The sequence below is a fragment of the Lipophrys pholis genome, assembly GCF_963383615.2.
Source record: "Lipophrys pholis genome assembly, chromosome: 18".
NCBI lineage: Eukaryota > Metazoa > Chordata > Actinopteri > Blenniiformes > Blenniidae > Lipophrys > Lipophrys pholis.
This window is the reverse complement of record NC_137646.1, coordinates 8,024,634-8,048,752: the sequence shown is the minus strand read 5'-3', so window position 1 is coordinate 8,048,752 and position 24,119 is coordinate 8,024,634. Positions and strand designations below refer to the sequence as shown.

Below are 24,119 nucleotides of genomic sequence, written 5' to 3'. Positions count from 1 at the left end.
AGTCAATTGAATAAGAGCTGTTATGTTACGGGTTGATTTGAGTCACACATCATTCTACAGCTGATGGTGAACAAACAATCCGTCCTTATCCTGAAAGAAGACATTTTTAATCTTTTTTTCCATCACATAATCTTTCCTGTCACCAGACACTGACCTCTGTGTACTGACGGATTCACCATGCTTCTTCCTCCAAGGTCGATTTGAGGCTCATCTCACGTCTCGTTCTGTTTGTTGTGCCAGTTGAAGCAGGCAGGAACGATGTGCCGCGGCCCTGCCGGGGCCTGTGACCTCCCTGAGTACTGCACCGGGGCTTCTCCTTACTGCCCCGCCAACGTGTACCTGCTGGACGGCTCCTCCTGCCAGCGGGGCCTGGCCTACTGCTACAACGGCATGTGCCTCACCCACCAACAGCAGTGCCTGCAGCTGTGGGGCTACGGTAATGGAAGCTACGCTGAGAACCCAACACACACTGGACTCAACACTCACTACTGAACACACAGTGATCAACACTCAGTATTGAACACACAGTGATCAACACTCAGTATTGAACAGACACAGTGATCAACACTCAGCACTGAACACACCCAGTGATCAACACTCAGTATTGAACAGACACAGTGATCAACACTCAGTATTGAACACACACAGTGATCAACACTCAGTACTGAACACACACAGTGATCAACACTCAGTATTGAACACACACAGTGATCAACACTCAGCACTGAACACACACAGTGATCAACACTCAGTACTGAACACACACAGTGATATCAACACTCAGCACTGAACACACACAGTGATCAACACTCAGTACTGAACACACACAGTGATCAACACTCAGTATTGAACACACACAGTGATCAACACTCAGCACTGAACACCATGACCCCTGACAAAAACAAGACGAAAATATCTGCAGTTTTTAATTGTAGTTAGTTATGTCCTCTTATTTTGATGAATACACTGAAAAACACAAACGTAAAATACTTTGGGGTTTATTATCTTGATATTGAAGGTTCAAAATGTTTTGCCGCTCCAAAAGAATTGTATCTATTTCTCGTGAATCGCGCTTTGAGCTTCACTGCTACTGTGATTAAATTAATCATCCATCTCCTGTTAAACATGAAGAAACTACTCATTTTTCATTTATAGTAATATAATAGATATTTTGAATGTAGTCTGCTTAGATAAATACAATAAGGGGACACTGCTGTGCTATTAAAAAGGAATAGTAGCAAAGACAGTACACACACAGTTTGCAGAAGTAGTTAGATGTGTAAATATATTCTGGATTCACGAAGCAACACCGTCACAAACTACCTTTGTTTTGTCTGTTAACTGCTGGTTAAATGTTTCACCACAAACAGAACATTATGACTGAATCAAACTTGTGAGACCTCCACAGAAAGGAGGTGGAGCACGGTTGTTCCTGATGTGGTTGAGCTGGTGTTGCCAGTGAGTGACGGCGCTCCGAGCTTTGTGACTCAGGCCCTGGCTGCTTGTTTTATGTAGAGTGATTTACGGTGGACTCACGCACTCATTCTGACGCTTCTGTTTGCAGGAGCTCGACCGGCCCACGACGCTTGTTTTGAAGATGTGAATGCAGCAGGAAATGCGTTTGGCAACTGCGGAAAAGACGAACGTGGAAACTACATGAAGTGTGACAAGAGGTGAGGCAGAGGTGACGGAGGAACATAATGACACTCGTCTCGAAGCTGGGCGACCTGTGGCTGTGTGACAGGACTGAGACAATATTCTGACTTCTGTGGTACAGCTGTGTTTATGAATCTTCTGCACTTCAGCTCGTCACTGTCGAGTTCATCGACACGTGAAGCACATGTGTTAGGTTTCCTTTAGTAACTTTAGATAAGTACGGTGTTGGTCAAATGAGCGTTTGTTTCATCTGACGTATTTGTGTAGTCATCTTAAGTTTGTAATACACTTGTATTAAAAGTCAAATTCATTGTTTAAGTTGTGATAGGGAGTATAATCAACTGTTTTCTGATATTTCATGTCCGCTGACATCACGTATTAGAACAAATATGGGAAATAGATGAGTTGGGATCAACTAGTTTTAAAAGTTGAATTTGTCAAAGTTTTTCCAACAGATTTTTTTTTTTTTTTACATTTTATGTGGAATTGAATCGGAGACCTTTTACTTCAATGCTGCACTTTCACTTTTCTTGTTGTATTTCTTTCATCCCTTGATTTGTTCGGGAGGCGTGTGCAGTATAACACAGCGGGACAAGAAATACACTTCCCAAAACCAACACATGCTATGACTCCACTTGTGGCAGGCTAAACACGGGCTCTGTTTCGCTCCCTCCGTTCACAAAGCCCAACTTCATAAACTCAGGGTTGTACTCGGGGAAGTATTTCTCCTTTGAGGAGGGGGTGGCACGACTTTCATCTTTTTCTTTGTTTTAAAAACTTCCCCATCACTTCAGCCAAACGTTTACGTCTGGCTTCTTCTGCTGCTTATTGGAGCGTGTTCAACAACTGAATGATGCGTCACTGCCCCCATGTGGTGGGATGCGGCATTGCGGCCCACACGAGTAGAATTGAGAGTTTTTCGCAGCTCCATGGTTGAGAATCACTGATCTATACCACTTTATGCTGTTTCAGGGTTGTGGGCGAGGGCACAGTACACATGGACGAGTCTTCAGTTGCTTTAAACTTCTCAAATAATAACATAAACACTTTGTTTAAATCCCTTTACCTTTGAAAGTTTTCTCTTATTTCCAGTGCACAAGGTCAGTTGATGTATACTTTTATTTAAAAAATATCATGGAGTAAGAAAAAGTAAAAATTTTAATCACAGTTTTAAAAACAAGACATTGGCATAATGTGTAACCACAAATAACTCATCACATTGTAGTGTTGATTGAGATGTGATATTATTTTATAATATCCAACTGAAATACAGCTAGAAAAGGAATTATATTTAAATAAAAGTTTAAACCTGAAATATTAGTAAATTTGGCCAGTTCTACACTTTTCCCACAGATTTAGATTTTATTAAAGTAACACATAATAGTGTTTAATGTTTTACTTTTGGGTCATTAAAATCTATTAGGTAAAAGCTGACCTTACAATATTGTTCAAAATGTATTTTTCCAAATCACAGACCCTAAAATAATGAATAAATGTGTATTTTGTGTGTGTGTGTGTGTGTGTGTGTGTGTGTGTGTGTGTGTGTGTGTAGTGACGCTAAGTGTGGTAAGATCCAGTGTCTCAGCGCTGCGAAGAAGCCCAAAGGCACCAATGCCGTGTCCATCGACACCACCATCAAAACCAACGGGGTGGAGGTGAAGTGCCGTGGTACCTACGTGTACAGCACACAGGATGGTCAGGGCGACCTGCCCGACCCCGGCCTCGTCGCCACCGGCACCAAGTGTGGCGAGGGCAAGGTACGTCCATCACTGCAACACTGCTACATAATAAGACTTGACAAGACTTAACCAGAACAAAAGGCGAAGTTCAAAAAATAAAATACTTACCTGAGATATCAGTGAGTGGAGCGTGGAACATGAAGCATGAACCAGAACGAGCCAAATGAGTTAAGCATGAAAATCACCAAAGAATAGAACCCAGGACAAGACGTGAAAGAGCAGAGCACCCGAGGGAAACACTGAACCAGACAGCCGAGTGTAATCCTCATCCCAATCTGGCTTCTCTCTGCTTTTATCACCGCAGGTGTGCAGCGACCGCCACTGCCGGAACGCCTCCTTTACCGAGCTGGAGGCCTGCATCACACGCTGCCACCGCAAAGGGGTACACACACACACACACACACACACACACACACACACACACACACACACGCACGCACACACACACACACACACACACACACACACACACTGTCCTTGGGAGAAGGTGGAGCTTTGACACGCTGTCAGTGGGGCTCTGACGGGGGAAATGAGTGGAATACAACAACAACTGCAGTGATGAACCATTTATTGTAAAAGTACAAGCGGGCTGGAGGCAGAAATATTAAATTAGTGAGCTGTGGAGTCATTTGTTGAAGGGTGGGTTGTAATTATCGGAAAACTTGCTTTGGGTAATTTGACCTCTGGCTAATGGTAAAATCTGACAGGATGAAATTAGATATTTAAATCTGAACGCATTGAATGATGGAAATGTTGAAATCGTGATGAAAGCTTTGAACCACCTCGTATTGCTTTAGACCATCTTTATTTACCGTTTTGGTGGATTTCATCGGCTGTAATTAAAAACAAGTGATGAATAACAGAACTTTGAATCAAGTAGAGACTTTTATTTTTTATTCACACATCTTTATAATAGAGAAAAACAACAGTCTGGAAGTAACAGATGCATGGATTTGTTCCTCAGCGTCACTCTGAATCAACATGTTCCTGGTTTTAGAGGCATTCCAGCTGCAGACACTTTTAATGTGGGAGTTGAAGGACAAGTCCTGGTCCAAAGGAACTCCCAGGTTCCTCACAGTGGCACTGGAGGTCAAAGTAATACCATCCAGTGTTACAAGATGTTTAGATCATTTCTCCCAGATGTTTGGGGACAAATGTAATAAGGTATGTTTTATCTGAGTTCAGAGGGAGAACGTTACAGCCCATCCAGCCTTTTATGTCTTTAAGACAAGTTGACTGGGTTTTATCAGGGATCTTTTACGAGTCCTCGGTGCTGCATCAGACCCGATGCTGGTATTCATATCGGTGCATCCCGAGTTTACTGTGGTCTTCCAGGTGTCCGTCAGTCCACTGCTGCATGAAGTGAGTTTTGAGTGTTGCTGTTTGATGCAGGTTAGAGGAGGTTAGTTTAGTTTAGTTTAGAAGTTTAGAAGCTTTATTGTCATTGTTCAAGTACAACGGAATTCCGTTTGTTGCATCACTAATAGCAGCAGCAGCATGTCACATTCACATTTAAATAAAAAATAAATAAATAATAGTCTTTGGTAAGGTGCGGTATTGAAGTGCAAGTTCTTTTGGGGGGGGGTGGGTCATGTCATGATCCCTGCAGCAGTCTCTTCACAGCCATGGGGAAGAAGCTATTCTTCAGTCTGTTGGTGCGAGCTCTCATGACTCTGAGTCTTCCAGAGGGGAAGGTGGAGAACAGAATGTGTCCTGGATGGGCGGGGTCATTTCGGATCTTTGTGGCCCATTGGAGGAGTCGGCTCGAGTAGATCTCCTCTAGGCGTTGTAATGGGGATCCAATGATCCACTGAGCAGTCTTGATGACCCGCTGGAGTTGGGTTTTTTTCATTTGCAGTGCAGCTGGCGTACCACACCGTACAACCGTAGGTGAGGACACTTTCTATTGAGCAGTGATAAAAGTTTTTCAGCAGAGGTGGAGGGAGTTTGTTCCTCCTCAGCGTTCTCAGGAAAAAGAGTCGATGCTGGGCCTTTTTAATGATGTGGGTGGTGTTCACAGTCCAACCCAGGTCCTCTGAGATGTGCAGTCCGAGGAACTTGAAGTTTTTGACCCGCTCTACTTCTTCCCCATTGATCCTCAGACCTGAGTGTGGTGTGGTCCTTGACTTACGGAAGTCAATGATAAGTTCTTTTGTCTTCCTGGTGTTGAAATTGAGGTGATTGTCACTGGCAACCTGGCAACTGGTTAACAGCAAACCATACAACCCCCGAGCAGAGGAGTGTTTGAGTGAGCTGCTGTGGTGAGAGCTGAGTGGAGTGAGAGAGAAGAGCTGGAGAACGTTATTCTGGCTTGTTTACGGCGCACAGGAAGTATTTGTTTCCTTTAGGGATGTCCCGATCACACCCCAGATACCGATCCGATTTTTCAAAATTGAGTATCAGCCGATACTGATACTTTCCCGATCCGATACTCACATTGCTATTGCAAATATACTCAATTGTCTATTTTTGGAGCGACTAAGATGTCTGAAGCTAAAAGCACTATTGGCAGAAGCTTTGTTGAGCTAGAAATGATTGTAAAACTCACTTATTGAATCAAAGTTCTTCTATTTCTCTTTAGTTGTTGTTGTAAACTGAGGGTACATCCACACGACGAAAAAACGATCTTTGTCCTCCCTGGCCTTCTCCCAAAAAAACGTCCACACGTCACTATGAACACGGCTCAACACGAGGCTTCAGGGCATGTAGTACACATGCCAGGCCTTTAGGGGCGCTGTGACTCACCAAACACAATAAAAAGGAAGAAGACAGACCACATAGAAATTTAGAAGTAGACTTCTGCACATAAACACATAAACCACTATGTAACTCTAGTTTTATAGGTCTATGGCCCCGCTCCACCTGCTTCTAGCTTCTGCAGCTCGACCGGAGCTTCTAGTCCCTGATTGTTGTGGTTATTAGGTGACGTTGCGGACCGCAGGTTTTTTTTTTTTTTTTTTTTTTTTTTTTTAGATCGACGGGGTGATCGGCTGGATTTGCCGATCCCCGGTCACTCACAAATCACCAATATCGGCCCCGATCCGATATCTACTGATCGGATGGGGACATCCCTAGTTTCTTTTAATAAAGTGTTTGCAGTACGCAGTCCCTGGTTCTTCGTTCAGTTATGACACCGATTCAGGAGAGGATCAGCGTGGAAAGTAGATAAGTTTAAGCACGGACTCATTGGAAAATAGCAAAACAACAAAATAAACAATTTTAAAGATGTTTATTAATACATTCATTTCTGAAATCAGTTTGAATTAAAAAGGTATTTCTTGGATCGAATACTGAAATGTGGATAATTCATCACAAAACCTCTAATTAAGTAATCTTATTAATGGAGTTCTAACACTAGTTGTTGGATGAGGAAGATGTTAGATGAGGATGAGGACTCTTGTTGGATAAGCGTGCAGTTTATTCCTAAACCCTCAGGGTTCACAAACCAGCTGCTTTAAGACGAGAAACCATCAGCGACCTGCCGACTCAGCATCCTGGATCTGTTTCATGTCGAGAGAATCTCACTCAGAATTCACACAAGCTGCTCCTTTTCAACTTTTCATTAAGATTTATTACTATTTTTTTTATGGTCATCATCATCATCATCATCATCATCTCAAACTCAACTTTGAGACATGGATGGATGGACGGATGGATAAGTGGGTGGGTTGGATGGATGGATGGAGGGATGTGTAATCTGTAAATCCCCCTTGATGCCAGACTAATAAGTTAGATGACTGTAACTTTCCATGGTGGGGCAGTTCTGTGTAGATTGAAGTGTGACCCATTTCTGGCGCGTCTGCAGCTTCTTGTGTTTGAAGCTCACGTAGTCCTAAATAAAACTCTGAAGTCTCAAAAGACTGAAATCTCTTCCACCATCTCCTGCATATGGGGCTCAGGCTCCACCAAACACTGTTGTTTGATGAGGATTTGATGGATTACGAGAGAGGAAGAAACCAGCAGGCAGATTTTCTCCTCCTTTATTCTGTGCCTCTGTTTTTCTCTCTTTGCTTTGTTCTCTCATGCTCCCGTCGCCTTTCCGTCCCCCGTCACGGCAGGGGCGGGGATTACAGTGGCAAAATGTCTGGATTATTTAGGATACAGTCTCAGCTTGTGTTAGCTTTTCACTTTTTAATTTAGATCCAATCTTTATTGATCCTTTTGAAAAGGAAAATGAGGAAACGTGGGGTCTGACGGTGTCGGAGGATCACCTGTTTTCACTGTTGGGAAACAAAACCTCAAACAAACGAAAGGTCTGTTACAGCAGCGAGGCTGTTTGGGGTTTTTAATCTGCCTCTTCTTCAAATGACGACTAGAATAAAAAATAGTTCACAAGACTTCAGAATATGACATGAAAAAGAAATTTTGTTCTGTAAAAGTACAAACCAGGATTTCTGTATATATCATTAAAGTGTTGTCTGTGGATGAGTGGTGAAATATTGCTCTCGTTGTTAGTTATACATTATTTCCTATGTGAACAATTTAACACCATTTTATTCTTCAACTGTGGCTGCTTCCACATTAAACTAAAGTCTTTTTATGATTTGCATAATGTGTTATATTTATGTTGACTGATCACTGCGGTGGTTCCTCCATGTGGTTAAAAGAGGAAAAACAAAATAACCTGTTTTCCTTGTATCTTGTCGCTACAGCGACAATCGAGCAACATCATGGAGGTTATCTGCTGCGTCATGGGTAGCAGGTTGGAAGAGTGTGCAAGCTGGTTGAAGATTCAAGATTCAAGAAACTTTATTTATCCCCTCGGGGCAATTTAATACAGCGCACACTGAGTAGTTCATGTAAAAACTTAGGAAACAGCATAAGCATAAAAAAGACCACTGAGGGTGGGGGTTCATTGGGTTGGGGGGTTGGTTGGCTGCGGGCGCCAGCAGGGGGACAGCGGGTCAAGCTTGGTTGAGCATTGAGAAGCGGTGAATTGTGATTCATTGACTTCAGCTCTAACTGTGGATCCAAGACTGGCCTTGACTGGAGTGTGCAGTGTTGTGACATTACATGTAGCAACAAGTCCCTGTTCAAATATTTAATTTATACATTTAATAAACAGATGAAACTGAACTTTATCAGTCTCCGGTCCTATATGTCTCCTTCCCTCTCCGACGCGCTGCCACACGCTGGCCGTCACAACCATGGAGGTTGTGTTGATGTCCAGCGTTGTGCTCGGATGATGGCCCATGACGGTGTCATGTCACTCTCCTCTGGCCTCCACCAGAGGATCAGACTCTTCGTCTCCACCTCTGCAGTCACTGATCTCTCTGGGACTCTCACACTATTTCCAGCGGTGACGACGCGCTGCCGATCGCTTGTGTTTTCTTTTTATTAGTGATTCCACCACTGTGACACCAAATAAGGTCATTTTCCTGACCTCCACCTCCTCGTGACTAAAATTCCTTTTCCACTTCTTCTCCGTCAGGATTTAGCGTCAAATGAGATGCAAAAGTATTGACGAGGCACTTTGCATTGACCGTTTATGGTAGGAAGTGGGCGTGTTGAGGAGGGATCTGAACTGAACTACCTTCCAGGTGGACTGGGCTCTACAAAAGGAAAGTGTGTAAAAAAGTACGCACGGTTTTACCCAAATTTCTGGGGGCGCACGCCATTTTCAGCTTTTGAGTGCACAAACATTTTTCGTGGGAATCCTCTGCAATGTTATATAGTTTGAAAAACAGATTAGATATTAGATGATGCTCTAGATTAAGTGATTGTGTTGAACTCGGCCTCCGTAATCCCGGTGTGTCTTTTGACCAGCCTCCGTCACTGGACAGCCCTGCTGCCAGCCACATCACACAATCTTGCTTTATCCACCGGCTCAGTATAGCTCAATTACAAGGTGTTGTATCCCAGGTCCAATTGGAGATGATTTTACAAGCTGTTATTTCCTTGCGTTTAGATTCCTGTAATGCCCTTTGTACCGCTTTCAGTCCGTCCTCTCTAAACCACCCAGTTCAAAATGCAGCTGCTCGTCCTTTAACAGGACCAAACCAGAGGTTCCACATCAGCCCTGTCCTTTTCTCTATTTACTGGTTACACTTTGCTTTAAGTTCATTTTAGAATACTGACGCTCACTTTTAAGGCTTTACAAGGTCGAACATCTTGCTATATTGCCCACTTCCTTCACCTCTATGCCCAAATAGTCTCTCAGCCAACAAAAGCTGCTTGTCGTCTCACAAACCGAGTACAAATCCAGTGACTGTGCTTCTCAGTCTCTCGCTCCGAAGCTGTGGAAAGCTCTTCCTCGATCGGTCAAGTCCTGCGATACTGTTATGAGGCGGTTAGAATTCTTGTTATTCAGACAGGCCTTTGGTTGACCTGTCAGCTGCTCATACTTATTGTTTTTTATCTATATATGTATGTTTTTATTGCTCAGTCTTTTTATTTATTGCTACTGACCTAATTCCAGTTTTTGTCTTTCTGCTTTAATTGCTGTAAAGCACCTTGTGATCGTTATGTGTCAAAGGTGCTGTATAAGACATTAGACTGACTAGATTAGGCCTGACTGCGTTTGGGAAGCTGACAGAAGCTGAACTGCTTCTGTAAACGTGCAAAAGGCACAACTTCCCCCCACAGCTATTCAAGTCTGAAGCCAACATGGTGTCAAACATGTGACCCGAGGACCAAAACCAGCACCTCCATTGTGATGCACAACATGACATCACAACATGTAGAAACTACCACAGTGGAGTAACTACACACTTTACTCGTACTGTTTTAGAGTAACAGTCTGAGCATAACACCAAACCAAGATGTCGCTGGTGCAGCAGGCTGTTTATACAAGGAAACAAAAGAGTGATGCTTAAGGCTGTAAGATGTTCCATTTCTGACAAAACTCTATTTCACACATAAGAGCATCAGTGAAAATGACTTTAAGCTGAGAATTTGTTTTGAGGATGTGTTTTCTTATGTTCAAAATGAAGAAAGAATTGTAATCAATCCAAACAGCAAGTCACGTTCCTGATTCCTTGTTCCTGGTTTGTTTCTGCAGGTTTGTAATAGCAACAAGAACTGTCACTGTAACCGAGGCTGGGCTCCTCCCTTCTGTGAGAAACCAGGACTGGGGGGCAGCGTGGACAGTGGACCAGTCCAGTATGACAGTAAGTACTCAGAGGGGCTGTGTGTGTGTGTGAGACCAGTGATTCTGTCTCTGTCTGTCTGTCTGTCTCACTCTCTCTCTCTCTGTCTGTCTGTGTCTCTCTCTCTGTCTCTCTCTCTCTCTCTCTCTCTCTCTCTCTCTCTCTCTCTCTCTCTCTCTCTCTCTCTTTGTCTCTCTGAATGGTTCATTTAAGTCTGCAGCTTTAGTCACATACATCCACCCTTGTGTTTTGATGATAATTCCATCATAATGACCTACAGAGGATTCAGGTTGTTGTCTACTTATACTGTATTCCTGCGTATTATTTTATAAAGCGTATACATGGTTTAAGGTGATAATGTGGGACCATTGTGGAGAACACTTGATACTTACACTAAAGGGCGAGGAAATGATGTGACACACCAGTGGTTTGCATTTCACTGAATCCGCCAAGTGTTTATTTTGCACTGGAATCTGTATTATTAATGATTTGGTTTTAAAACTTAATCTTGAAGGATCACATTATTGAGTTCTCACATTTCTGCTCTTTTAATATTGAGCTGTTTCGTTGTTCTATGTGAAAACATTCCACAGCATGACAGAGGGGCATAAATGACCGAGGGGACGAGTCACATTTAATTCTGTTCTTGTAATATTATGAGAAATGATTTCAATCATTATTTCCTGTGGCTTTCTTAGTGTACCATGTTGGTCTTATTTTTTTGTTGTTGTTTTTAAAAGATGCGTTTCTCTTTTGGATTTATGTGAAAGATTTTCCTTTTTTTTTTTTTTTTTTTAAAGCAGTAGTGACAGTAAAATTTCTTAATTGCAAAAAATTATGCTATTTGACAGTTAATGTATGATCAGGTGTACGTTTGCTTAAAGAATCACTGAAAGTTTTTTGCAAATTGCATCTGATCAGTGATTACGTCCAGCTGGTCAACCATCATGATGTTATGAAAGCCGTCAGGCATTTTCTTCCTTTCACAATTCTAAAGATACAACATAAGCAAAACTGAACTGTAACTCTACTTTCTTTGTTCTGCATATAACTTCTTATTGTTAGCTTGAAATGTTTTTATTATCTTTTGATTAATTATAACAATTGGAGGTTAACACAGTCAATTATTTTGAAAACAGACACATTTTTATTTCAATTTCCATGCAATAATATCTGGCGTAAGACTCCTATTCAACACGAAGCTAAGTTAAAGTTTAAGTTGTGGCTGCGCTTCTGTTTCACAAATAAAAGTGATAAAAATCACAACAAATCTTAAGTCTGTATGTGCTTGAGTGCTCGCCCACGTTTTGATGTCCTTCTCTGTGTGTGTGTGTGTGTGTGTGTGTGTGTGTGTGTGTGCGTGCGTGCGTGCGTGCGTGCGTGCGTGCGTGCGTGCGTGCGTGCGTGCGTGCGTGCGTGCGTGCATGCGTGTGTGTGCGTGCGTGCCCGTCCGCAGGTCAGGTGGGCCTGGTGGTGGGCCTGGTCTTTGCCTTCCTGGTGATCCTTCCATCAGTCCTGCTGCTCTTCTACTGCTGCAGGATCAAGAAGTCCTTCTACCATCGGTGGCGCTCACAGAGGGAGAAGAATAAGAACAACAAGTGTGTATTCTTCGTCTCAACAACTGTACACACTCTCCTAATACTACTTTGCACACGTATGACTTACACACCATATTCCCTCCTGCATCTTGCTTAAAGTGTGAACTCTCGATCGGTGTGGACGGGTAAGAGTCAGCGTACAGCACTGCTTCACTTTCTGAACACGTTGGTACATTGAAGCTTCCGTAATCAATACGTTAGAAGACAAAAGGTGCTGCAGCACGAGCAGAGCGTCAACAATATGATTTGAAATGAGGAAAAACCAAACTCAAGTCATTATGTAACATTGATTTTCCTTTGATTCATTTCCTGTTGGTGAGACAAGGTGAGAGTGAATAATGCCTGGGCAACACTAAGAAGTGATATTGCAAAACTACGAGAGGAACTCCTCTCCCAAATCCAAAACTCTGCACAGGATGGATGGATGGATGGATGGATGGATGGATGGATGGATGGATGGATGGATGGATGGATGGATGGATGGATGGATGGATGGATGGATGAATGGATGGATGGATGAATGGATGGATGGAGGGTTTCAGCCACAGGGTGGACTGATAGCACTCCAGCAGCTCCAGCTTACAGAAGGCTTTGAATTCCTGCACTCTGGTGTGACGCAGCCGTTTCAAACCAGCAGCTAAAGATTTTTAAAGATCCTTAATAGCAGAATGAGGTGAACAACAATCGGTTCAGCCTGTGAGTTTGACCCGGTGACATTCCTCACACTCACTACGTGTTTACATGGACACTCATAACTAAAGTGAAATATACTAAAGACATCTGTCGGCACTTCAGGGTCCATTCAGGCCCTGTTTACAAGAGAAAAGAGCGACGTTTTGTTGTGTTTTAGTTGTTCAGTTACACAACAACAGCTTTCGGTGTCCCTGAAAACGGACCTCTGAGGATTTCAGGGGGTAAACAGGTTACCATTCCATCACAGGACCTACACAGAGACAATGTCCCTCAAATTCATACCTATGGCCAATTTAGGCACTTTATTTGCATACATGTCTTTGGACTGCTGGAGGAGACGCACAGTGAGGACATTCCAACTCCACCAGGAAAGGCCCAGCCTATATTTGAACCCATGAACCATCTCACTCACTTCCAAGTGAGAATTAAAAGGCTCAGGTTCTTTATAAATACATGAAGGCGCTTCATGGCTGTCTGCCCTCATGTCTCTCCTCATCTGTCTTAACTCCTCATGTCCCTCCTAATGTCTCTCTTCATGTCTGTCCTCAGGACGAAGGCGTCAGATGATAAAGGAGCGAACGGCCATCTGAATCCAGCCTTTCACCTGAAGGTAGTTGGACAGAGCAGTAAAGCCAGCAGACAGAAGGTGAGGAAAATCAGCGTCTTCTTTGTGCTTAAATTAAAAATGGACCATCCATGAGTTTGACCTTCACTTTGAATAGTTCCCAGATGCCCCCTCCCCCCAGCAGGATATCATGACGCCGCTCTGTAGTATTTCTTTCTTGGAAGGGCAACCAGCTTGGAGTTGCAGTGCATTTGTCGTTTTCATTTGTCATTGAAAAAAAATCATAAATAGATCAGGACGTTACAAACAGTGAGGAAGACAAATCTTTTGGGCCGAAACAGAAGGTCAAAGAATTACAAGTGTAAATCACTCCAATATGTCAGACATTATTTAAAGTTTCTCATGTTTCTGCCAATTTCTGTGAACACGTTGTGAAATAAATACATAAACAGTTTGCAATTCTTCTAACATGATTACGTTTGTGTACAAACTCAGTTTCATAGGAGAGAGTAATTGAAGGAATAATGGTACATTTTATCTCCAAACAACAAAAAAGTCACATCTAATGGAAAACATGCAGTGTGCAGCTCTATAAGGAAAGAGAGGAACTTCAAAAAGAATTCCCCATTATTACCTGTTAAAGGCTAAAATGGAAATTGTTATTGCTGTACACCTATTATATCTGAAGATTACTGAGAGGTAAACATTAAGGTAGTAAGATAATAACAAAGAGGATTTGTTAAAAGTACTTCAATGAAATAACCTAAATTTAGTCAATGAATAAGGTTCACATATTTCCACATCAGCTTTACATTTCATTCATTTTGATATTTGAGATAATTTGTGTTTTCACTTTGTTAAAAGTGTATTTTTTAAGTCATTTTCCATCTATCCATCCATCCATCCATCCATCCATCCATCCATCTTCTCCCTCTTCTCTGTTTCTGGGTGGTGGGGGTGTCAGTCTGAGCACCGTCACCCAGATCACATTGCACCATTAAGAACCTTCCTGCAGGTGGTGAGCCCACAGGAAGGTGGTGGCCGGCGTGGGACATGAACCCTCTACCATGAGACTGAGAGTCTCATGCTCTACCTACTGAGCTCGCCGGGGGGTGGAGTCATTTTTCTTTTCTTTTTCTTTTTTCTGAAAGTGTCGACTTCCGACTGCATTTTCGTTATGGGTCTGGCAGAATAAGCATAATGACAATGAAAGGATTCAGATTTGATCGTCCACTCAAAGGCTGATTGGACGGATCAGTCCAGCCCTCAATAACAGAAGTTTGACGGTTGATCTGTTGTGACTTTCCTCTGAGTTTGTTATTTTGTCTTGGTTCTGTTTCAGGTTCCTCGCACCAACAGAGAGGTCCTCCCACTCAAACCAAGTCCCGTGCAGAACGGTGCCCAGCTGGTGAACGTGGTCCGGCCTCTGAGACCTGTTCACGCTCCTCTTGGTGCTGCTCAGAGACCCAAGGTGGTCCATCCACCTGTGCCAACCAGCAAGCAGCTGACACCCACAACAAAATCCCCCCAAAACCCACAGAGGCTCAGCCCACCCCAGAAACCTTTGCCCCTCAACCCGGTACGATCCTCATTGGTAAGACTCCTACAAACCCCTACAGACCTCTACAAACTCATACAGAGCTCTATAGTTCCCATAGACCTTTACTGACCACATTAGACCTCTGCTGATTCTTACAGACCCTGACATACCCCTATAAACACTTATAGACCCTACAGATCCCTATAAACACTTATAGACCCTTACAGACCCTGACATACCCCTATAAACACTTATAGACCCTACAGACCCTGACATACCCCTACAAACACTTATAGACCCTACAGATCCTGACATACCCCTATAAACACTTATAGACCCTACAGACCCTGACATACCCCTATAAACACTTATAGACCCTACAGACCCTGACATACCCCTATAAACACTTATAGATCCTACAGACCCCTATAAACACTTATAGACCCTACAGATCCCTATAAACACTTATAGACCCTTACAGACCCTGACATACCCCTATAAACACTTATAGACCCTACAGATCCCTATAAACACTTATAGACCCTTACAGACCCTGACATACACCTATAAACACTTATAGACCCTACGTATCCTGACATACCCCTATAAACACTTATAGACCCTACAGACCCTGACATACCCCTACAAACACTTATAGACCCTACAGATCCTGACATACCCCTATAAACACTTATAGACCCTACAGACCCTGACATACCCCTATAAACACTTATAGACCCTACAGACCCTGACATACCCCTATAAACACTTATAGATCCTACAGACCCCTATAAACACTTATAGACCCTACAGATCCCTATAAACACTTATAGACCCTTACAGACCCTGACATACCCCTATAAACACTTATAGACCCTACAGATCCCTATAAACACTTATAGACCCTTACAGACCCTGACATACACCTATAAACACTTATAGACCCTACGTATCCTGACATACCCCTATAAACACTTATAGACCCTACAGACCCTGACATACCCCTACAAACACTTATAGACCCTACAGATCCTGACATACCCCTATAAACACTTATAGACCCTACAGACCCTGACATACCCCTATAAACACTTATAGACCCTACAGACCCTGACATACCCCTATAAACACTTATAGATCCTACAGACCCCTATAAACACTTATAGACCCTACAGATCCTGACATACCCCTAAAAACACTTATAGACCCTACAGACCCTGACATACCCCTAAAAACACTTATAGACACTACAGACCCTGACATACCCCTATAAACACTTATAGACCCCTACAGACCCTGACATTCACCTATAAACACTTATAGACCCTATAGACCCTATAGACCCTGACATACCCCTATAAACAGTTATAGACCCCTACAGACCCTGACATACACCTATAAACACTTATAGACCCTATAGACCCTACAGACCCCTATAAACACTTATAGACCCTATAGACCCTACAGACCCCTCCATCTGAGCTGTAAGTTGACTCTGCTAACTTTTACACCCTAGGAACAACTTATATCTCATGACGTGAATCCAGAATCAATCAGGAGTTCTTCATGCAGTGGCTCTTCTCACCCAAACTCACATTCTGACGACTCTGTTGACTGAAAACAAGCTGAAGTCATCAGTCCAAGTTTACTGTGACTGCTTCCACACTGACAATCCTCTTTTTACCTTTCAGTTGCATTTCTAATTTTATTCCTACAGTTTGAGGATTGACGGGAACTGTGTGCAGTTTCAAAAGTGTTAAAAATATCTGTTTTCCAGTTGGCAGCAGACTTGCAGTCCAGATCATCCCCCTTCCCTCCTCAGAGGCCCCTCCCTCTCAGCCCAGCCAGAGGACAACCACTCACTGTGAGCACAAGGACCACCGTGTCCAAGCCCTCCACAGGCCTGCTGGTCATGATGCCTCCGCCTGTAGGACCCAAACCCCAGGGAAAGGTCTCAGCCATCCCCCCTCTGAGAGTTCTCAGGTAGGCCCTCACATCATCAGATGTCATCACGTTGTTTCATGTCCATGGAAATAAAATGGAGCAAGTGTTGGATGTGACAACTCACTGTAGGTTGAAATGAATCTGTGAATTAAATTTTATTTACATAGCGACAAATAAAACACCACTATTTCAATCATTTCCAGGCATTTTTACAGAGAAAAACTCAACAACTCCACATGAGCAAAAGTTCCTTTTAACAGGAAGAAACCTTTGTAGAAGCAGGCCAGGTGAAAGGCAGCAGTCCTGCAGCCTTGTTTGATGTGGACCTCGAAGGATAAGTCAGCTCAAGAGTAACTCACAGGTTCCTCCAGTGATACTGAAGATAGAGAATCAGAAAAGACAAATATTTTAATAAAATCCACAAATAAGTTATGAAAAGCTGGAAAATGACTCATCACAATCCTGTATCAGCATGAAGGCTAAAAACACACAATCATGAGTAATACAAACAATTTCAGATGTTAAAAATCACATTGTGGAGTAATCTATTGATGGAAACGCCTCAGTATTTTGTATAATCTCTAACACACGCCCAGTGTTCTATAATGTTCAAGACAAATACTGTCCACACACTGCAGCTTATATATAATGAAACATGTTTGTGAAGCTGAAAAAGCACAGTATGACCAGCTGGACTAGTGCATCGGTCAGTCAGATTATTTTTGTGGAAATAAAAAGTCTGTCAGGAATAAAAATGACAAGAAGATGACCACACTTTGAAAATCTGCAACCAATAATGCAACCATCCAACCAAGTTAATGCCTCTGTGCATTAAATAACAAGTGATATGTGTGAGTATTATTAAACGATTAGAGTATTGCCAGAGACTTGTGTGGACAGGATATCAGAAGTGCTGCATTCAACTGCATTAAACTATATTTTGACTGCAAGCCTGAGTGACATTGAAAAACATCCAGTAACACGCTGATGAAACCCAATGTAATTTCTTTCTGGAAAAAAAATGAACCGTGTGTCCTCGGAGCTAAAGAAGAGGGCCGTCAATCTGGCAACTTCCAGGTTGTGGAGAAACAAATGCAGAACATGTGCTTTTCTAGGAAAGTGCGTCTCAACAAGTCGATGGCAGTACAAAGTTTCTGCAGCAGAGCTCTAAAGTAAAGTCTGGCACACGCGACAAGATTTTTAAAATCACACACTTGATGATGACAAAAGACAGATGGCACAAGATCTTCCTCTTCTGATCTGATGGTGTGTGGCTGCGGAGCTGACCACACACTATCAGATCCTTCAGCAGAGTATCAGGCTCTGCACCATAGACTTCTATAAAACTAGATATATAGGTCTATGTTCTTCACGCTCAATATTCCAAATCTTGTAGTTGTCAAACGTGACTTCAGTGAGAAACACGGCATGTACATGTAAACAAACATGTTGCCACAAATCAACCTGGGGTCTGTATCACGACTCAGGAGTTTCTGTTATGGAGGTAACTTCAGGATTACTCTGGGTTTTCTGTACTGCGAAGCAGCTTCACTTCTTACCAGGATAAATCACCCCGGTACTCTGATGTTTAACTCCGGAGCAGGGAATGAAGGCTCCGTCTCCTGGCCAATCAGATCTCTGGCAAGATGACCTGCCTATTTTTATATTATCCTGATTGGTGCTGGATTGTCCCGCCCACTTGGAGAACTCAGAGCTCCGTGGAGCGGAGACGGAGTGTTTAGAGCGCTCACTATGACTTAATAAAAACCAATCCTGCTCACTGAGGCTTTGAAGGATGTTTTTGTTCTTGTTCTTGACTTGTTCCAAGTCTGTTTAGTTCCATGAGGGTTGATCTGGAATAATGAGGTTAATAATAATGGTCACGTCTGATCTAACTGCAGAAACATGAATTTATGAAGCGCACATCTACTCTGCTGCCAAGGTGAGGAAATAATAAATAATATTCCAACACAAAACATGAACATGAACACACAGGGGGGAAGCAGCCTCAAAACAAACTTTTTTTTGTCACATACAATGTTAACAACCACTAACATGTAGTGAACTGATACCGATTGACCCCTCGATAGCAGCGCTCAGGTACCCCTAGTGCATGTACTTTGGGGAGGAAACCCACGCGCCCACACAGAGGACATGCAAACTCCACAGAGAGAGGCCCCGGCTGGATTTGAACCCATGACATTATTGCTGTGACGCGAGAGCACTAACCACTGCACCACAGTGGGAGTGGTGGAAAACATAAAGTTAAAGAAGAGCAGTGAGGGATAATAAAGAGAAACTGAGTGACCACAGTGCCGTGCAGGTCTGCTTATATAGTCCAATGAATTAATATCTATAATCTCATGAAGTCAGGCATTAACAAGTCGGGAACTTTCTGTCTTTGGCTCCAGCAGCAGTGTTGCTTTCAGCCTGGTTGGTTTTCATACCGGTTCACATGACGTCACACCCCCTGCTGCTCGGCTCCTCTAGCAGAACACACTACAGGATTTATAGTCACAGATATTGTGTCTCTAGTGTAATATCACTAGTCTCAAACATGTTCATTATCTACGGTCTCTCCTTCTGAGACCTTCCGAGCAGATCGGACAGGATAAAATCACTCTTAACGCTCCCCACACCACAGCCCTGTCACCATTTAAAACTTAGCTGTCAGACTCAGGTAAAGTCTGAGCTGAAGTGCATCAGAACGCTATAAGAACACGATCCGGTCCGTGTGGGAAGGTGAGAAACTGCCCCGGACTCTAGTCTGGACCGAAGAGGTGAACTCTGGAAATGTGGGTCTGAGTTCACTTGCAAATTAACTGAGGTCTGATCCACAGAGCCGCTAAACGCATCAGGGACTGTCAGCGGACTTTCCAGCGGACCGAGTGACGAACGAGACGTAGAGCGCAGTGCATTTTGAGCTCACCGCACAAATCTGAAGACGCAGACGCAGAAAGAAAAATAAGGAAAATGTCCTGCGGTCGATATGGTCTGAAGACTTTATATTACAGTTGCTTGTGGCTACCCATTAGCCTTGCGCTATTTAGCTCGTTTAGCTACTAGCCGACTAAAGCTTTCGGTCTGGACCAATCAATGAGCCGGTTTCTGCTTCATCTTTTTATTTGTTTCCGCCTCCGAACGAGCAGCTGTTATGATTACGCGGTCCGCTCTCTAAAGTTCGGTGTGAAAGCAAACCAAAACAAATGAATGGAGACCCCGGACTGTCCTGGTGTGAAAGCGTCCTCGAAATGCTATGAATGATTGGACTTGTCTGTCACAACCTAGAGAAAGATTTCTTCAGGTTTCTCTTTGGGTAAAACTTCGCAGTGCAGCGGGTTTATATTCCTTCACCTTCACAGTGTGTTAATGCTTAATGCTAATTACTCTTCACTAACGATTTGAGAATTAACTTTAATAACGCGTCCACTATCACTGAAACAATGATGTTCTCAGTAAATTACTATTTGTTCTTACCAACAGCTACTGCCATTTAAATGTAAAGGAGAACTTTACTTCATATCGTTGTCATTCTTACACCCTCTAGTTCAGGGGTCACCAACCTTTTTGAAACTGAGAGTTACTTCATAGGTACTGAGAGCTACTTCATAGGTACTGAGAGTTACTTCATAGGTACTGAGAGCCACTTCATAGATACCGAGAGCTACTTCATAGGTACTGAGAGTTACTTCATAGGTACCGAGAGCTACTTCATCGGTACTGAGAGTTACTTCATAGGTACCAAGAGCTACTTCATAGGTACTGAGAGTTACTTCATAGGTACCGAGAGTTACTTCATAGGTACCGAGAGCCACTTCATAGGTACCGAGAACTACTTCATAGGTACCGAGAGTTACTTCATAGGTACCGAGAGCTACTTCATAGGTACTGAGAGCCACTTCATAGGTACCGAGAGCAACTTCATAGATACTGAAAGCCACTTCATAGGTACTGAGAGCCACTTTATAGATACTGAGAGCTACTTCATAGGTACTGAGAGCCACTCCATAGATACCGAGAGCTACTTCATAGGTACCGAGAGCCACTTCATAGGTACTGAGAGCTACTTCATAGGTACTGAGTTACTTCATAGGTACCGAGAGCTACTTCATAGGTACCGAGAGCCACTTTATAGATACTGAGAGCTACTTCATAGGTACTGAGAGCTACTTCATAGGTACTGAGAGTTACTTCATAGGTACCGAGAGCTACTTCATAGGTACTGAGAGCTACTTCATAGGTACTGAGAGTTACTTCATAGGTACCGAGAGCCACTTCATAGGTACCGAGAGCCACTTCATAGGTACTGAGAGTTACTTCATAGGTACTGAGAGCTACTTCATAGGTACTGAGAGCTACTTCATAGGTACTGAGAGTTACTTCATAGGTACCGAGAGCCACTTCATAGGTACCGAGAGCAACTTCATAGGTACTGAGAGTTACTTCATAGGTACTGAGAGCCACTTCATAGATACTGAGAGCTACTTCATAGGTACTGAGAGCTACTTCATAGGTACTGAGAATTACTTCATAGGTACTGAGAGCCACTTCATAGATACTGAGAGCCACTTCATTGGTACTAAGAGTTACTTCATAGGTACTGAGAGCTACTTCATAGGTACTGAGAGTTACTTCATCGGTACTGAGAGTTACTTCATAGGTACTTTCATACGAAGGGCTGCCAGTTTGACACTCTCCTGTGAAAGTTTGCCTTTAGTTATATATTATTATTATTGATTCTCCTCTATGTGAAGACACTGATCACATTCATGATTTCTCACAATATTCATCAACAATGACTTAACAAGGTGGGAAACAGATAATGTCAGTATTCAATACTTCATTTCTATTAATGTCAGCAAAAACAAAACAGCGAAAACATTTCATAGAACAAACGTCCCATCTTCACTCGCCCAGGGGTCGTGACCTTCAACACTCAGAGCCATTTGGACCCGTTTCCCACTGAACAGAAACTCTGGAGCCACAAAACCTTCTGGGCCTAAAAATGAACACTGCAGATATTGATTTTAACCTCAATGCTAGAAATACTGAGGAATGGCCGATCGAAAATAAAAAGGATAGGCGAGGCAAATAAATTTATAAAGCAGTGCTTAACAAAGACGTCACTTCCGTGTCCACAGAAACGACCAATCACGGAAGGGAATCCCTTTTCTAAGAATAAAGAAATATCTTAGAAATATTTTAATGTACAATGAGAGTGTATACTTTGACAATAATCTACAAAACATATTGCCAATGAATAAAAAATAAATGTTTCCTTATTTTTTTATTTCATTTTTAAGAAAAAATGAGTTTTGAACACGGTGGGTTGACGGACGGGGGGGAAAGAGGGAGGGCAAGTGAATTACTGTAGAATAAAATTATATTTTAGACGCAGCTCACTTGTGAGTTGTGCTCTTTGTAGAACAGGCTTGTGGGCGACTCCCGTGGTCCTTGGGGGCGACCTGGTGCCATCGGGCACTGCGTTGGTGACCCTTGCTCATCCGACGGCCATATTGGGTCCTCCCGCAGGCCGGTGGATTTACACCCCTGCTGTTAAATGTTGTATAACTATTAAATAAACTTGTTGATCTGCGGTAATTATATCTGAATAAATACTTCGATCTAATTTTTATTGGATCTACACAGCAGACAATCCTTCTAAATCCCCCTTGTCTCACAGTTCAATGTGATAAATGTCACATATAAAACAGCTCGAATCAGCCAAATAGAAATAAAGTTAAAACAGATAGAACTGCCAAAAGGGTTACAAAGGGCAAAATAGCTACTGAGAAACAGCAAAACAATTCAAATATATATATACCACTAAAAGTCGCCACAGAAAAATGGTAAAACCAGTAGTCATTTTAGCAAAAACATATACATTTTCTTGAAATTTTCAAACAAAACAGGAAGAGAAAATGACATAAAATGTGCTCAATTGTAAATATCAGTTGTGAAACTTCATGACTCAGATGGAAACAATGTGGTGTGTGTACAAATATCAGGACATGCCGTCACATTGACTCATGGTTCGATGCTCTTCCTCCCCTTGCTCATCCTCCCTCCCTCCCTCCCCCTGCTCCTCCTTCCTCCCCCACTCCTCCTCCTCATCCTCATCTGCACCCCCCCAGACCGGTACCGGGAGCCAAACCAAACACAGCCTCATCTCGGGCTCAGAAGTGACCACTCGTGACCTCCAGCGTCTGACTGCATTTTTGCACTATGGAGCGTTTTGAGGAGAACCTGGAGCTGGAGTCCTACTGGCCCGTCCTCCCACCAGCATCCCATCATGCACCAGGATGCAGTTTTGCACGGAGACCTTGCAGAATGAGACAATGTCATTCCTGGAGGACTGTCCCATTTGCCAAATCGTTTTTTTACAGTTCTTGTCAGTTTTTTAACGCGTGATGTCTGTGCATAAGAAGCTTTTTGTAATGACCATTTGTTTACACTTTGGTTCCTTTAACAGTTCTGATTTTTGTTCTGTGCCAAAGACGTTTCTTCGTACCAGGGCGCGGCCCTAATGCTTGAAAATCTCACAATCAGTTCACCATGAGTCACCGCCTCTTAAGTCAGAGGTTTTGTAATTTATTTTTTATGCAGATCAGCCATCAAGAGGAAGGAGCGTTTCTTCTTTTCCTCCTCCTTCTTCTTCTTCTTCTTCTTCTTCTTCTTCTTCTTCTTCTTCTTCTCCTTCTCCTTCTTCTTCTCCTTCTTCTTCTTCTTCTCCTTCTTCTCCTTCTCCTTCTCCTTCTTCTTCTCCTTCTTCTTCTTCTTCTTCTCCTTCTCCTTCTTCTTCTCCTTCTTCTTCTTCTCCTTCTTCTCCTTCTCCTTCTCCTTCTTCTTCTCCTTCTTCTTCTCCTTCTTCTCCTTCTCCTTCTCCTTCTTCTTCTCCTTCTTCTTCTTCTTCTTCTCCTTCTTCTCCTTCTCCCTCTCCTTCTCCTTCTTCTACAGTTTACATGCTGGAGGCTGATTGGGCGCCAGCCTCCTCAGCACACCGGACGCTTGAATTGTTTTTAATGTTTTTTGCTGTGTGATTTGACATAAAAAAAAATTATAAAAACAATCTTCAACTTTGGTCTTTTTTTTATATTCTGTCTTTGTTGAAATGTGAACAGAAGCTGTGATGATTCTTAGTGATGAAGAAGAGCCACATTCGTGAACCAAATCTCAAAAAGATCATGTATAAAGTGGAAGTCTAATTCTCTGCTCATTTGTGACTAAACAACTGTAGAACGTGCAAAACAGCACCAAGGCCACATTTGTCACCATGGAAACCAATGGATTACAAGG

The 24,119-nt window shown here is 42.7% G+C and overlaps 1 protein-coding gene across 1 annotated transcript in view; it reads left to right on the top strand.

The window, feature by feature from the left end:
- The window catches only part of adam19a (ADAM metallopeptidase domain 19a), a 122,323-nt gene extending 98,452 nt beyond the window's left edge, over positions 1-23,871 (top strand). Inside the window, exons 14-23 of the mRNA XM_080485975.1 lie at positions 241-436; positions 1,565-1,673; positions 3,209-3,413; positions 3,700-3,777; positions 10,396-10,504; positions 11,940-12,081; positions 13,324-13,420; positions 14,682-14,933; positions 16,657-16,862; positions 22,958-23,871. Coding sequence (XP_080342101.1) covers positions 241-436; positions 1,565-1,673; positions 3,209-3,413; positions 3,700-3,777; positions 10,396-10,504; positions 11,940-12,081; positions 13,324-13,420; positions 14,682-14,933; positions 16,657-16,862; positions 22,958-23,009 — 1,446 coding nt within the window. The 3' untranslated portion in view covers positions 23,010-23,871. The remainder of the gene's footprint in view (positions 1-240; positions 437-1,564; positions 1,674-3,208; positions 3,414-3,699; positions 3,778-10,395; positions 10,505-11,939; positions 12,082-13,323; positions 13,421-14,681; positions 14,934-16,656; positions 16,863-22,957) is intronic.
- The last annotated feature ends 248 nt before the right edge of the window (positions 23,872-24,119 follow it).